This window comes from Corythoichthys intestinalis, chromosome 1 (genome assembly GCF_030265065.1).
Source record: "Corythoichthys intestinalis isolate RoL2023-P3 chromosome 1, ASM3026506v1, whole genome shotgun sequence".
Lineage (NCBI taxonomy): Eukaryota > Metazoa > Chordata > Actinopteri > Syngnathiformes > Syngnathidae > Corythoichthys > Corythoichthys intestinalis.
This window is the reverse complement of record NC_080395.1, coordinates 27,881,545-27,897,895: the sequence shown is the minus strand read 5'-3', so window position 1 is coordinate 27,897,895 and position 16,351 is coordinate 27,881,545. Positions and strand designations below refer to the sequence as shown.

The window sequence follows — 16,351 nt, the reverse complement described above, 5'->3', positions numbered from 1 at the left end:
TACCATCATGCGGGCGTAGTTTTTATAAACATCGGCGTAGTTTGTAGCGGCTGTCGGCTGCAGTAAGTTTATTTATTTATTTTCTTTGCTTCTTCCTCTACGCACGTGACGTCAGCGCGTTGTCCCAGATAAAAAGTAGTCCGGGCATAACGTGATGCTTAGAGCTGGCAAAATTAAACGATTCCTCGAGGTGAATAAAATTACACGGATCAGTTTTTAAACTCGAGTTACTCGTTTCAGCTCTAATCACAAGTGCAGAACTGCACATTTGCACTAGTGTCCGGCAGTTTGTAGAGACTACCTAATGTTCTTATTAAACAGCCTGATAGCGGCCGGCAGGCAGGAAGGAGCGGCGGAATCTCTCCTTTGCACAGCGAGGGTGTAAAGGAGAGATTCCGCCTCTCCTTCCTGCCTGCTGCTATCAGGATGTTTAATAAGAACATTAGGTAGTCTCTACAAACTGCCGGACACTAGTGCAAATGTGCAGTTCTACACTTGTGATTATACTGTGCAATATCCAACATTCCACACTATTGTACTTTTTATTGCTTCCAATTCTGAACTCTATATTTGCACTGCCACCTATTTTTTCCCCTCTGTACTTTGTACAGACTATTAGTGTTTTTTCGAATGTTTGCTGCTAGTGGTATGTAGAATACAAAACCTGTTTTCAGTTATTTCACTTTTTTTTTTTTTTTTTTGCCATTCCACATGTTTGTTCATAGTTTTGATGTCTTCAGTGAGAATTTACTATAGTAGTGAAAATATATAAAACGCAAAAATGATGAAGTGTGTCCAAACTTTTGACTTTTGTTTCAGAGTCTTCAACATGCTTCTCCCCCCATTCCCACAAATGTAAAACTCAGCCTATGATTACAAACTCTAATTAAAAAATGTAATGTACATAATTACACATATTAAAAGGCTGGTTACAAACTGTAGAAGTGCTGGTTGTCTCACACCTGTCGGCTTTGTTTTGAGTTTTTTCGTGTTGTACTGTAATTCCTAAACCTGTCGCAATATGCAATAATTCCATTTATCGCACGGTAAATGAAAATGAAGGCGGTAATTTTCCCGCTGTGATTTATCGCCTCACGTACGTGCGTACGTGCGTGCATGCTCATGCGTGCAGCAGATGTGCAGCGGACGTGCTGTTACAAGTTCGGCTTCCTTGTTACCAACAGCGCAATATGTTGTGATGAGGATTCACTCTGTTTTATTGACTTCTGGGTATGTTCGTTTTACACATTTGAACCTAGCCAAAGGCTACGTTCATATTACAGGTCTTAATGCATGAATCCGATTTTTTCGTGTTTTTCTGACTCAAGTGAGGCATTAACTTGACGGTCTGAACGTGACAAGTCGCATAGAACGGGACCATTTCAAATCCGATCTGGGCCACATTTTTCCAGAATGTGGCTGGCGGTCTGAACTTTCAAGTCTCCCAAATCGGAATTCATGCAGCAATGACGTCAGCAAAGCGAAAGCGGCAGGCAGGACGGGAGCGATGTAGCTGTGCATTAGTTTCTAGCTTGAACTCTGCTTTTATGCATGAAGCGGGCTTGAACACGGTCATAAAAAAAAATAAATGAAGAAAAGGATAAACCTTACAATTTTCTATTTTAATTCTATGCATCAAATGAGCAATACTTCAGTATTGCTTACATGGCCGAGACGGGGCAAATTGACACACCCATGTCATGTAACGCAGACAAGTCAAGGATTATGTGCGTGCGTGTATGCTTTCTATCAGTCCATATAAACTTTGAATGAAGGACTAAACTGGGATTATTAATGTCTGTTATTTGTGTCATCTTTTTGTAAATCAAAATATGATCACCCTGGAATGACATACAGCTAGAATGTGTAATTTGTTTTGATGCGTCTGCGCATGCGGTCACTTGAGCGCATCTCGGACTGCGAATTAGTGCGTATGCGTGATAGCTGAACGGGCTCCATGGACAAAGGCAGTCTGAAAGGGCACGCCAAAAAAACAACAGATATTTCAAAAAATCGGATATGTGCATTAAGACTTGCAGTATGAACCTAGCCTTAGTGAAGCCAAAATTTTGTTTCTGCTACTTAATTAATCTATTTTTCTTTGTTGTTGTGTAAGTGCAATTGTTTGTGTTAGTGCAACTTTATACCTCTGTGCCTAAATGCTTAAGTTATTGAAGTGCAATTTTATCTTTCCTTGAAAAAGACATTTTATTTATTCTGTGTTTCTGTGCGGTATTGATATTGTTGTCTTTTACTTAAAAGAGGCATGGTCTATTGTTTTTAGTTGGGATTTCTTAAAAAGTATTTTTGAATTTAAGAGTAAAAGTTTATTGCGTTTAAACGGGTGTACTTAATATTACTTAGTCTTCTTAATATATACTGTATTCTTACTGTGTTATTGTAAATTGGTTAAAAAAAATTGGGGGGGGGGGGGGCGCAATAATATCGCATATCGCAAAAATTTATGAGAGAATTTATCGTCCACTAAAATTTGTTATCGCGACAGGTCTAGTAATTCCAAGTGCTTCCTTGTTGAATTGGATGTCGAGTTTTTAGCGGTCGACAGTCTCTCTGAGCCAGCACAGAGTTTGCAACGCACGGAGATATTTTTGTCATCTTTACTGGACAGAAATGTGAAGTAATGGCTGTATCACCAGTGAGCAAATGCAGCCATTTGTTGTATCTCTCCGGCTCCTTTACTGTTAGCATCCTGATAAGTAGCCAGGCCATGTTGTTGACCGCCGTGGCAGACAGCGCACACACAGCATGGTAATACACGTGACCTGTTTTTCTTCCGATGAGAAAACGTGAGATGTCACTCATAAACTCAAGAGCAGTATTTTCTGTTCAAATGCTCTTCGTACATGACTACAGTATTCTTCATTCTACATACAGTATGAGGCAACAACCAAATAGTAACGCACAGGCACTGAGGAAACTAACTTCAGATTACTGGCTTGGAAAAATGAACGCATTAGATTGCTCGTTACTGAAAGAAAGTAATCAGATTACAGTAACGCAAGTAACGCGTTACTGTCAAGGGTTAATTTGTGCTGGATCATGCCGGAGCATGTTCCGGTACCTCTAGATTTTGGACTCCACGTGTTTCGGGACTTATTTAATTTGTGATTTGCGATAAACTCCTCATCGTCACTTGCAACGCTAGCGCCCTCTATATTAAATAATGTGAACGGAGCACACATTACATAACAATGGAAACCACCACTCTAAAGTCATGGTTGCCCGAACTTTTTATCAAGTATTTGGGCTGAACAGAAAACAGTCGCTTTAAACTGTAACGCTTGCTAAGTGAAAGCTTGGCCGCAAAAATAACACAGGAATCTTGACGCTTTTTACCCCCTCATTTTATTCTTCTTTCCGCCACGCTAATGCAAAACAAACAACAAGTCACTGGCGGGCGGCTACGCAGTCCACCAATCTGAGCGTCGTGCTGGCGCACCAATAGGAGCCCCGCGTTGATGCATAAATTACCGTGCCGATGACACCCCCGGTTATGCTACAATATAAAAACGTTTTTAAAAAATGTCCAGCCATCCATCCATCATCTTCCGCATGCTCCGGGGTCGGGTCGGAGGGATAAAATAATAAGATGCATCGATTCATTTACAGAACATATCGCAAGAATTGCATGTTGTTTCCAATCTGCACTTTGGATTAGCGGTGCTTTCAACTCTGAACCATAGTTAAAGTCAACACCGCGCTTCCTTTCTCTCCCCCATACACTCACCCACTTCTTCTTCTATGCCAAATTGGCAATGCCGGTCACACTGAAAGGGGACAGCGGCCCCTTGGAGATGCGGGTAACAATGTTGTTTATAAAAATGTTACGTCATTTGAAAGAGAGATTTGTTGATACGCTCACAAGCTGCACCAACAAATCAGCCCCTGACATAATTATAAAAAAATTTAGGATCAAACGGTATTTCAAAATGCCTAAAAGACAGACAAACGAGTCAGAAAAGCAACAATGACAACAAGGAATGTTTTGGACAACTAAATATGGTAGGCTAAATAGGCCGCCGTGCCAATCTTTTTTTTTTTTTTTTTTTTTTTAATGTTTTACAAGACCTGTTGAGAAACTAATTGCTGACTGTAAGTCCCACCTGTGGTTATGTGGACAATGGCGTACCGCAAGCAACACGTCACTTCCGCTCATTAATATTCATGGCATTAGCTACGGTTGCTATGCAAGGACAAGCCACCATTTGTCCCTAATAGGAAATGAATGGAAATCGTGTACGAAGGAGATGTTTACAGCCTAAACCTATCAATTCTCTCCGAAAATGATGTGCCTGGTGCCAAATTGACTGGTATAGATGTGGAAGAACATAAAAATGTTCAGTTAAAGAGATGGCTTTAGCGTCGAAGGCTGAAAAAGACGAAAAAAACGAGCCGACCTAAGCATAGCTTTAGCTTTTTTTTAATCGACGCGACTGACAATGACATTCTCCGGTTTCAACAAGCTATCATTTACCATCAGCCCTGTCTTTCTTATATATCCTCTGGTTGTCCTACGTCTCTTACCCTTCTTGGGGGTTAATTTAGTTAGCTTTGTGTAGCGGTCGCAAATGCTACTCAGTGACAGCCAACGAACACTTTAACATTTTTCATTGATAACACATCTTAATCCTATAATTTATTTACACTTCCCCCTTACTAAAGTTTTTTTTTTTTTATATATATATATATATACAACAGAAACGGTAACAGTGGCAGTCAGATACCATTGTAGTTTTTTCAGGTCATTCATTGTCAGACAGAAGCAGTACGGCACAAAGTTATGCTAAAAAAATAAAGTAAAAATATAAAAATGGCTTACCTCTTTGTCCTCTGAAAGACCATGCCAACCCAACATAATGTTTACTGCATATGAAACGTGAATGGATTCGCCGAGCTGGTGTTAAAGTCCGCGCATGTTGATTCGGTTTTCACATTTTTTCCTCCCGAGTTTTTGGTTTCCGGGAACGTATGAAGAAAACATCCTTCATGGTCGTAATGTCTACAGTCGTTTCTACAAGTTCCAAAAAAGCAATGCGTGATCGCCATGTTCGTTTTTGAAAGATTACCGGCGAAAAGTAGCACTTTTTACGTGGGGTCTGTGCGAGGGCGGGTCTATAATGTCCCACTTCGGCTTTACTTCCGCTTTACGATGCGACGTCACGGTCTAAAAATAGCCTGCTTGCGGTACGCCATTGCCCGTGCTGTGCAGAGTCTAGACCCTACTCACCTACGTCACAAAATGGGCGTGTCGCTGTTTCCGGCCGCCATATTGTACCTCTTTTTCAGACCTATTCTCATTGTTTTCTATTAGTCGAGCAAGTTATAGAGCAATTCATGGAAGCCCCGGTGTTATCTGACGCTGTAAACTCATTGGATCCGTTGCATAAAAGGCGTTACGTGGAAAAGCTTCAGTTTATCCATTCGCCAGATCCGTATTTGATGCCTAAATCGATGTTTTTCGACCCGCTGGCTTCGCCTGACATCTGATACCCACACAAAATCAGCCTATTCTCACGAAAGTTTGAAAAACTTTAAGAGCTTGGAGGCTTATAAATGCTACGTTGCTGGTTAGGTGAAACACGTCCTCGTACACGAAAATTCGGCAGGAATCTTGTGCTCGGAAGGTGAGTTACGAAATTTTCAATTGAAAATCTTTTGTTCTTGCTAACATCCACTGTCAAGTCTAATGTATTTCATGTCATTTGTCAATGGAGCTAGGGCTTTTAATGTTTATATGGTTTAGCGATAGCACTAACTACATACATACGTGTATGTTGTCGGCGATTAGCCTAGCAATGATCTTAATTGTGGTTGTCAGCCCGAAACCCTCTAAATATATATTAAATGCATCTTACCAGATATAAAATGACTACTACATAATCTGTGGTAGTCGTTTGGAGCCCAGTTGTCTCGTCGAATTGCAGCAGTCAATCGCGGCCTCCTCTTCGTGTCTCTCGGAATACGGTAAAAATTCAAGTCTCTCCGTCTATCTTCTCTGTTTTTGCAACCGACCGCCACACACGACTTCACCATTTTGAGTATTAATGTTGACGAGCAGTAAAACGTGCAATAATAGGAAGAATTTACGAAGCGCTAATGCATTTCTATGGCGAGTATGCGGACATCATGGCGCGGGGGCGTGGCTGTGACGTCACGTGAGTAGGGTCTATAGCCTAAATAATTCTAAATTGTTGTCATAACATTCATACCATGGATATTATGCTTTTAATTTTTTTATGATTCGTTTTCTGGTACTATGATTCCATCTCTCTTGTGAAGCGTCTTTGTGTGGCTTGAAAAGCGCTCTAGAAATACAATGTATTATTATTATTATTATCTGAAAATGAGGCTTATAAATCCCACAGCATGGCAAGTGGGCATTTGCGTGTTGTTTTCGACATCAGTTTTTGCCTGTGTTCCGGGACCTGTGCGTATCTAGTCATACCTGCGTGGTCATATGGACTTTGTGTTCCGGCAGCTTATGATCTATAAATTAAGCACTGGTTACTGTAATCTGATTACTGGCAACACTGACCAAGACCCATCATTTTTGAGCGGACCAGAGTTCATTTGTTTGGTCCGAACTACAGTTCGGATGCGCGTTCACATTTACAAGACAAAGTGGACTATCTGAGAAAAAGAATTGGTCTGTTTAAAACGGACCAAACAGTGCTAGTGTGAAAGTGCCATAAAAGTCTTCTAACAGGACCTTCCTGAAAAGAGGATTAAACAAGTTCTAAACCTGCACAAACCAGCGTACTACTACTACGTACTTACAACTAGTTTTAAGTGAGGACTAAAAGATGTAAAGATCTTGGATACAGTGGCATAAAAAGGTGTGGGCACCTCTGACCATTTGCATTTATTTTCATTTAGGCTATAATTTATTGGGTGCTCGAATCAGCAACTTTATGTTGATATATCAAACAAAACGATGGACAGTGTAACATTTCATAATTGAAACTGGCTTCATCAGACTACTGGAAGATTTGCTATATGCATCAAGACAAAATTACACAGATGCAAATATTTTGGCACCCTTGTCATTTGTTGATTTGAATACCTGTAACACGTGATGTCTCAAAGGGCTTCACAGGCCCACAGTTTACAATAATTACAATTATGACATCCAATGATCTGAACCAAATGAAACCATGGGAAGGCCACAGATGGGGGATCCACTTTCAAATGTCGACAATGAATGTTGAGGGGGTAACCTCAAGAAACATGCATGCAATCATGAGATGAATTATTTAAAGTGGCCAATTGCATGTTGTTTCTCTTCGAATCTCTATCAAACAGTGGCAATATGGGATCCTCAAAAAAAGCTCTCAAATAGCCTGAATGAATAGTATTCAACAGAATAGTCAGATAAAGGCTACAAAAAGCTACAACTAATATTTCAACTGTCAGTTTCCACTGTGATGAACATAATGAGAAATGGAAGACCAAAAACACAATCCTTATCAAGGCCAAAAGTGACAGGCTTGGAAAATATCAGCAAGTCCAAGGTGAAGGGGGTATGATTGGTCAAAGACAATCCACAGACCACCAATGAAGAACTACAACATCAGAAGCAGCAGCAGATGGTGTCACTGTGCATTGTTCAATAATTCAGCACATCTTGCACAAGGAGAAGTTGTATGGGAGAGTGATGTGTAAGAAACCTTTTCTGCACACATGCCACAGACAGACTAGTACCGGGAAGGTCGCATGGATTGCTCTCTATGTCAAGATTCTTATATAATGTTCGTGTTGAATTGAATTGAACATTGAATAATGTTCAACAAACAGTCATAACATTGAAGTTACACCGGAGCTAGATACTTTGTATTCAACAATACATCGACTCACAACATCGCTCAAAATCTACTCTGGTATTCAAAGGAGCAAGGACAATGTTCTGGAGGGCAATCCAACTCTCCAGGCCTGAATATTATTGACAATCTGTGGGACGATATGAAGCTGTTTATGCTCAGCAACCATCAAATTTAACTGAACTGGAGATTTTTTGTAAGGAGGAATGGTCCAAAATGATTATATACAGATTCCATGAACTAATTCTAAGACATAAGAAAGGTTTAGAAGCTGTTATTTTGGCAACAGATGATCTACAAAATATTGGTTCTTTTATTTTTCTGATGGGGTTCCCACATTTTTGCATATTTTTGTTTTCAGGTATACTCCACATCTCCCGTTAGTCCAGTAAACTTAGTTTCACGTCTGAAATTGTATTATGTCCATAATTTTTTTATACGTAAAAATTAAGTTTTGATCCAAACCTCGACTTATTTTCTAAGTGAAAATAATGGAAATTGTCAGGCGTGCCCAAACTTTTTCATACAACTGCACATTCAAGAAATGCTGTTGGCATCAAAACCTAGAACTCTGAGCTCTGCAGACTGTCAGATAGTGAAAACTAGAGTCAAAGCAAACATTGAGACGAAGCATTTAGCTGTTATGCTGCACAGAAATGAGATAACAAAACCTAAGTCAAGCTAAACTATAAATGTTTTCAAGTCTTCTTTTCTCTAACTCTTCTTTTTTAAATCTTTTTGCAGAAAAATATTGAATGTAACAGAAGCTTGGGCAAACTTTATTATTATAGTTCCCATTCCGTCAATATTTAGGAAAGGGCCATTCCTGCACATGCTCCCCCTCTAAACATACTGCCTTTAGTGATGTCTCCCGCAGTGGCAGTGCATGGTGGTTGTCACGGTTACAATAATAACATGCATTGAAAAAAGACAGGAGTCTGGTGACTCTACTGTCTGACAAAGCTAGGAAACACATGGCGCAAAAAGACAACGCACTGGTTGTTGCCACAACATATACACATGACTCGTATTGTATTTTCACATGTAAATAATAGAAACTGTTTAAAAATGACAACAATATTATGATTTACATACTGCTTAGTGATTATTTATTTCTTGTTTATATCTAACTGCTGATGTCCATTCCCTAATAGTTTATTAAAGTGCCTTTGACACGAAAAAGCATGTTTATTTCATAATACACTTGGTATTTAATGCACCTGAATGAAATCCGCTTGGATGTGTGTGGAAGCGATCGCTATATTAATTTTGTTTTTTTGAATCCCGTGCTATGAAAATGAGGTACTTCCGGCAAGAGACTCGAGTTGAGAAAGAGGGCACTGTGACGTGTACGGAGGAAGGAGTCCTCTTCACTATACAGCCATACTATTGTATGAGAAAGACTAAGGATTCAGCTGATTTTGTGGATTAATACGTTTATTTTTCGCAACACGCCAGCCAAAAAGCTGCAGAAAAATCTTGCTGTACGAGGGAGAGGCGTGTGCGCCTTTTTGGGATTTCAAAAGGTTCCCATTCACCAGTGGATATTGGCCAAAACAAGCCCTACTATTGTGGGACCATGGAACTTACGAGGAAGTGAGTAAACATTTGTGTTTTGTATTATGTCAAATAACAGGGATCATTTTAATATGTAGGTGGCTTGCATTTTGTGGCTGACATGCTCCTTGTCCCCTCGGCCGACAACCGGCAGCTTGTCGCACATCCCCCCGCCGGGAGAGCACTATACTCGGCCTATTCCCCTCTTCATATGCCCGGTGTTCTGTCAGGTTTTCCGACCGATCAGAAATTGCAACTTTGAGTTAACAATAGCCGCGAATACAGCGATTACAAGTAAACACTACAAACTTTCTTTAAATGAAGGACTACTTACGTTTGATCATGGATGGGCATGTAAAAAGCTCTCCTCATACACATTAGCTGCACATGTTAGCTGCATAAAACTGCAGCCGCCCTCTTCCACTGAGTCTCTCGCTGCTTATGACTTCACCGAGTAGTAAAGCATTATTTTGCCATATTCGTGTTGACCATTTGGCAGCTACACGCTCCTCCGATGTCGGCCGGTTTGTCCAGCTCCTTCCCCGGCAAGCTCTGCTGTCCGTAGTAGCAGGGAAACGAGCTGTAAATTTCTCTCCGCCGGGCGGTTTGCCGATCAGCGAAGACAATCGACAACCCAGTCGTCATGTGAAATAATCCGGGCTAGTTGTGTGTTGTTCCGCTTCGAAGACTTTGAAACATCACTCGGTTCGGGTTAGCATGTCGGCTAGCTGTCACGCCTCTTGGTTTGTTTACATTTGCCGAAGCCGGGGAAGGGAAATTACATAAGCCCGATTTACGTGGCATAAAATATTGTTCGGGAGGTGCGACAGTAAAGGTGAAGTCGTCTTGAATAAATTCATTTTTATTATTTCATATTCCATTTAGCACAAGACTGTTATTTGTCATTACCATGCCATTTATTTAGCTATTGGGGAAAAAATACTTGGATAAAAATAATATCCTGTAAAAATATTGGAGTAGGGAGACTGAAACAATGACATTTTGAGGCACTCTTCGTCGCGTTTTCCTCGTTGTGAATAATTCCCCCTCAATGGGCTCCATACTAAAACAGATGAAATTGTTACTCCGCTGACGTCATCCATATGTTGGGGACGCCAGAGCCCTATAATGGTAGGCGTGGCTAACCAGCAGATTAAGAGACTAATTTCTCGTCATCTGCGCTTTGCTAAATTGTTTTATATAGTCGAATCGTCTCAAAATATGATTCTAATTCACATAATAACCCTATTTCACTGTTTTTCTCCTGTTGTACGCACTTTGAATATAATTTATACGCTTCTTTGCTCCCATCTGGTATTTGCAAAAAATACCTATGCTTATTAAACACACACCTATGCACACATACAAGTCTTATTTCAGGTTCCTGGAATCAGGAAGTAAGACTCCTACTAACAAACTTCACAAAATAAATGACACATTGTAACATGGTAGAATCCAGTGTTCCAATGTCAAGGAGTACCCTACTAAAGAAATAAAAATACAAACACGGTGCTCTACAATTTTTTACTAATGGTAGATGTACATTTGTTGTATACATCCATATTTCTCCTTAACTCTGCCTGAGAATAAAATATATTTTACAGTGTGTTGGTCTTACGCTATTCCTATTAATATTTTATTTTCTTCTTTTTTCTTTGCCAATTGAGCCACAATGTAATTATTCACCTTCACGGAATCAAAATGATATACTTTAATCGCTATCTATCGCAAACTTCGCAAACTATGAATTACACTGCTAGCTTAGAAGCAAAAGTGTAAGGGAAGTAGTACAATACAGGTTGGGGTTGTTGACCCAGGAACATGTTTTTTTTTTTTTTTTTTTTTTGCTGTATGGGAATACAGTATAATTACGCATCCACTACAGTAGATTACAGTGGCACTCTCATTGTCAGAGTGTGCACAAGAAGTATTAGCGAAATGTATAGGGATTTTATGCACCAAGCATGCACAAGCCCAGGAGAGATTGGGAGAATAGAGATAATAAAAATGTTTATCAGGTATGACGAGAACGACTGAAAGAAAGCGATGACTCCCAAAAGCTAAAAACAGTGTCTAAAAATGTTGGTAACAGAAAGCATGAAGCCAAATAAATCACTTATGGATGTTGCACCCCTAATCACACTTATAAGCATCTTGATCTTTTTTCTTTTCACAAAGAGGCCAAATATTGAAAAGAATCTTGCTGTACTGATAAAAATTTGATAAACAAATAATCCACCATTTAAAGCAATAGACAGCACTGAGTATACATATATGACATTGATGTGAAAGACGTTTGTACAAAGTATTTAAGTATTGAAGGGAATAGTATCTTTTCTTGTATCTACTGTTTGACTGTATGTATTACTCTAACACACTCAATATAAGATTAATAGCATTTATATCATAGTTAAGGAAAACAAACATAATACATTTCATATTATGAACAGTTGGACTTGAAATGATTAGAATTTGCAACGCCAAGACAATGGGCAGAACAGATATAGGACACCTTCCGACCACGGAAGCACAACGCACGCGTCATGCAGCTGACTGCGCAAGATTGACACTAAGAAGCAGGTGATCGGCAAGACATCTACAAGCCCACGTCTACAACACCAAATCCCGCAATCAGCTCTTCTGGACAGTCCAGAACAAATGGCGGGACATCTTGTCTTGCCACAAGGAACACCTGATAACGAGGAACCCGCAACTGAGAAGTTGACACTCAGCACTCACGTGGCGCTGAAGTGGCAAAATCCTCACCTTTCGTTGCCCTGAGAACAGTAACGCCCAAACCCTCCTACCCAAGCCATACAGGGAATAATCCTAATCAACGCCCAAACACACCCTTCTTCCACACCACAGCCCACCTCACCAGAGCCTTTAAAAGACTGAATATTTAACAAATCCTTGTAATTTTTCTCAGCAGGAATCTTTTTCTGACTTGTGATATAGTGACCCTGGATCCAATTTGCCTCCTCGCCTGGGTCTCTCTGTGCTGTATGATTGCTGCCGACTTGGAAGTCAATTGTCAACTTGTTTTTCGAAGCCTTTTTCCAGCTTTTTTAAATGGAGTCAGTACAAGGCGAGTAAGACTAAGGTGAATGTGCAGAGTTTGGCCTTTTGCTCGGGTTGTCGGGGTTCCGCAGGCCTGGGTCGTTTGAATTGCGCTAGCACGGTTTCGGCGGTTCGGCTGGCGTGATTCTTGCAATCTGGCTAAAAGGTCAGATTCCTTTAGTATGCAAATCATGCATTTCTTAGACATCCTATCATGGAGAAATTAATGTTTAAGCAGAAAAAATATAACTACTTACAAATACCAAGTACAGCGACTGTGTGACGAATGTGATGTCAGTTGTGCCACGCATATACAGCACGAATGGAGTCGAACCACGTAAAAATAGCTATGAAAATAGACGTACACACTCTATAGTTTCTGTCCCTGTTTAATCTGTCACTGTTTTTCTCAGTAGTCCATTTAATACTCAGATGACGCCCGCTTCAATTTCCTGGGTCCATTAAAGCTTGTTTCTCCAATAGCCACAGTGGGTAGCTAATACGTGACGAGTAACTGGTCCGATCTTAGATACAGTACTTACATTTGATTGGCTAAAATAGTGTCTGACGATGATGGCAGCTATTTTGACGGAAATATTGGGTTTTATTTGTGTTTTTCTCCACTGTTTTACATCAGAAAAATACAAAAATGAAATTCTGATTCATTTTACTTCATTTAACAAGATTATTTTTGCCGGGATGCACATAAACAAGGTGTTTTCTATTTAAACTCAAGGCAGAGCGTGTGGGGAGGTTTGTGTGAAATATTTTCCTCTTCCTTGAGGTTCATAATAGAATGCAACTCAGAAGCACTGTTTTAACATCATTCTCAATAAATAGGTAACCTGCTGGTTGACGAAAAAAAGTTTCTCAGAAAAATTTTCACTTTAGTTTACTTTTCCATTTCTGGCTTTTAGCTCATGATGGAACTGTTCACTTTTCTCAAATTAGAAAAACAGGTACACTCAAGTCATCATCACAGTTCTAGAGTGTGAAAATTCAGTAAACTGCATTTTTTATTTTTTTAAAAAAAATTTTTGGGAAAAGTAAAATTTTGTATTATTTCTATTAAATGCAGAGGACATAGAGATTTTTTCATGTGCAAAGTGTGTGGTGCAAATTCTTGTTCACCTTTAAAGATGGGACAGATCTTCCACACAGTGGCCGCCCCTTCCCTGGTGTACTGGCCCAAGGCCAGTTCCATGTAGAACAATGGCATCCCCGCAATGACCAAGAAAAGAATGTAGGGGATCAAAAAGGCTCCTGAAAAAAAGAGAAAGGACATACAGTAATTGCAATAGAAAAAAAAAGACAATCAAGTGAGCACAGCACCCTGTTGATGTGACATAACGATGACAAAATGTCACAGTGATTTGGTGCACAATACAATTAAGAAAATAACGGAACTGGACCATTCATGATAATTACAGGCTACAGGTTGAATGAACGTCAAGGCTTGTTGTGTTGAAGAGGTGGCCATGTTGACATTATAGGAACGCCAACGTACACGTGCGTGAGGAGGAAGGGCTGGCAGCTTTGTTCACGCAGCAAAACGAGGAAATGACATCAAGTAATTGGATTTTTCCTCATGTTGCATGCGACACATTATGTGCAGTAATAAATAGGTTTTTGCCCCAAGCTAATGATTGACAGGCCAGAGGCGGAGCTGAGACTTGGGGGCCACACACACATTTGCACACAAGGACATAAGCCCACACACACACGCATGTCCCAAACCTCCCGAATGCCAGCACTGCATTTTAAGTCACAGTAGAAACAAAAACCACAACAGGACATAAATGATGAACTTTTAATGGCTCATCCAACAACCGTATAGCTCACTTTTTAACACCTCACTGCCAGCCTGCAATTAATCACTAGCTGTTTGTCCATCTAGCCCTCTATGTAGCTGTTGTGTAAATCTGTTTCTCCCTATATCACTCCATCTTTCTGCCTCTCTCTTCATGTCTGTATTCCCATTAATCTTTCAATATCCCTTCCAATTGGCCATATATGTCATTCATCTACAGCATGTTCATCCACTTGAGGTTTAACCGACAAATGGACTTGCAAAAGCAGCCTTAAATCCTCACACCAGCCAATTCACCTAATACCCTCCTGTTATAGCGAAAAGACACCACTTTCTCTGTTTGACGGTTAAAACGAGGATGAATGGCGTTCAATCAATAGCTATTTAGTTGTAAAAATAAATGGTTAAGGTTCTCAAGAAAAGATGCATCAAGCAATTTACTCATCAGTCAGCCTCTTCTGTCCACTCAACCCCTCCTCACTTATCCAATCACAAATCACACACACCTTCATGGGCAACAATCTAGGTTGCTGTAGCCTAGCTGACATTGGGTGGAATGCGAACTACACACCAGAATGAGCGCTACTCAGTCGGAGGGCCCAAACAGTACTGTATGGCGACAGACAGACAACCATTCACTCACATTCACACAGTCATTGATTGGGAACTGAACAGTCATGAGCCATTAACGACTGGGGGGGGGGGGGGGGGGGGGGGGGAGCAAAACAAAACAAATTATGTCATCAATTTGTCAAAAGTCAATATGAGAATCACTACCTTAGCATACACTACAATAGAAAAATCATAACACAATCAAATCCTATGTCCATTTGTCTGTACATTTTCCTGGTGATCTGTCATCATCGACAATGTGTCTGTGTCTAATTTTCCCATCTGTCTATTCATTGTCCATCTCTTTTTACAGGATAAAGACCATTCAATTCACCACTCCAGTAGTTGTTGTGGTTCCTCTTCTTCTTGTGGACACGAATTATAAAGTACTACTCCTCCGTGATTTATGACCTATTTGTCTTGAAACTTGCCAGCTATGCAGTCAGGGGTCAGTAACTATCCATCCTTTCCTGGGAGACTATTTTTATTTTCTTATTTTCTGTATCAGGGCTGATTAATTGTGGACTTATTGTTGCTGTTGGTTACAGGTTAGCACATAGAGGGCAGCTTTCAGCCTCCAGTAGCACACTAGTGATGTTTGTGTTGTTGAGTCATTAAATTGTCAATCTGAGCATTTCTGTACTTATATCAATGTATTTTCCATCTGATTGGCCCCCTGTTTGTCTATCTACGGTATCTTATCTGCCAATTTGTCTGTCCACTCAGATGTCCATCCGTCCATTGACTGTCACTTATCTTTCTGAAAATGAAAGCTAATTGTTGGGTAAAGATTCAAAGTCAAAGATAGTCAAAGCCCATTAGTTTTATACACACTACTGATAATTGTTTCTCTGATTTAAGATGATCTTGTCAACTGCTTCTCAATGATTTTCAACAGTGAAATAACAAGGAAGGGAATATAAATCACAATAAGCAATACTTTATTGCTGTATTGGATATCTCAGCAAGTGTTTACATTTTCAAATGATCACTTCCGCCTAGGAAGTCCCACCATCCTACTTTTCCCCATTTCCACTTGCAAAGAACAGGCCCTAAGGCTACTCAGTTGGACCTGGTATCCATGGGCACCACGTTGATGACATCTAACCTTTGCCTGTCTCTATTCTGGGCCATCCATACATCTATTCATCTGTCTGTCCATCCGTACATCAGTCTGACACATCTATTGGTACATGTCCATTAAGCTGTCTGCTTGTTTCCCGATCAGTCCTTGTGTGTCTGTGTCTGTCTAAATCAGACATGTCCAAAGTCCGGCCCGGGGGCCAAATGCGGCCCTTGGTCAAATTTCATCCGGCCCGCAGCCTCTGTCATAAAATCAATAACGCCTGGCCCGCACACAGACTTAATAAATTGGTCAGCAGCACTGCTACCAGCATTTGAAGTTGCTTACACACTAAATGCTGCTCCTCATTTACCCACTAAAAGGCAGCAGTACTCTAAGCAACATTACCCC

The 16,351-nt window shown here is 40.3% G+C and overlaps 1 protein-coding gene across 4 annotated transcripts in view; it reads right to left on the bottom strand.

Moving 5' to 3' along the window:
* Positions 1 to 16,351, bottom strand: part of slc6a2 (solute carrier family 6 member 2) — a 106,361-nt gene that overhangs the window by 74,646 nt on the left and 15,364 nt on the right. For all 4 annotated transcript variants that reach the window (XM_057839685.1, XM_057839658.1, XM_057839675.1 and 1 more), the window contains exon 3: positions 13,587 to 13,718. In XM_057839685.1, coding sequence (XP_057695668.1) covers positions 13,587 to 13,718 — 132 coding nt within the window. The remainder of the gene's footprint in view (positions 1 to 13,586; positions 13,719 to 16,351) is intronic.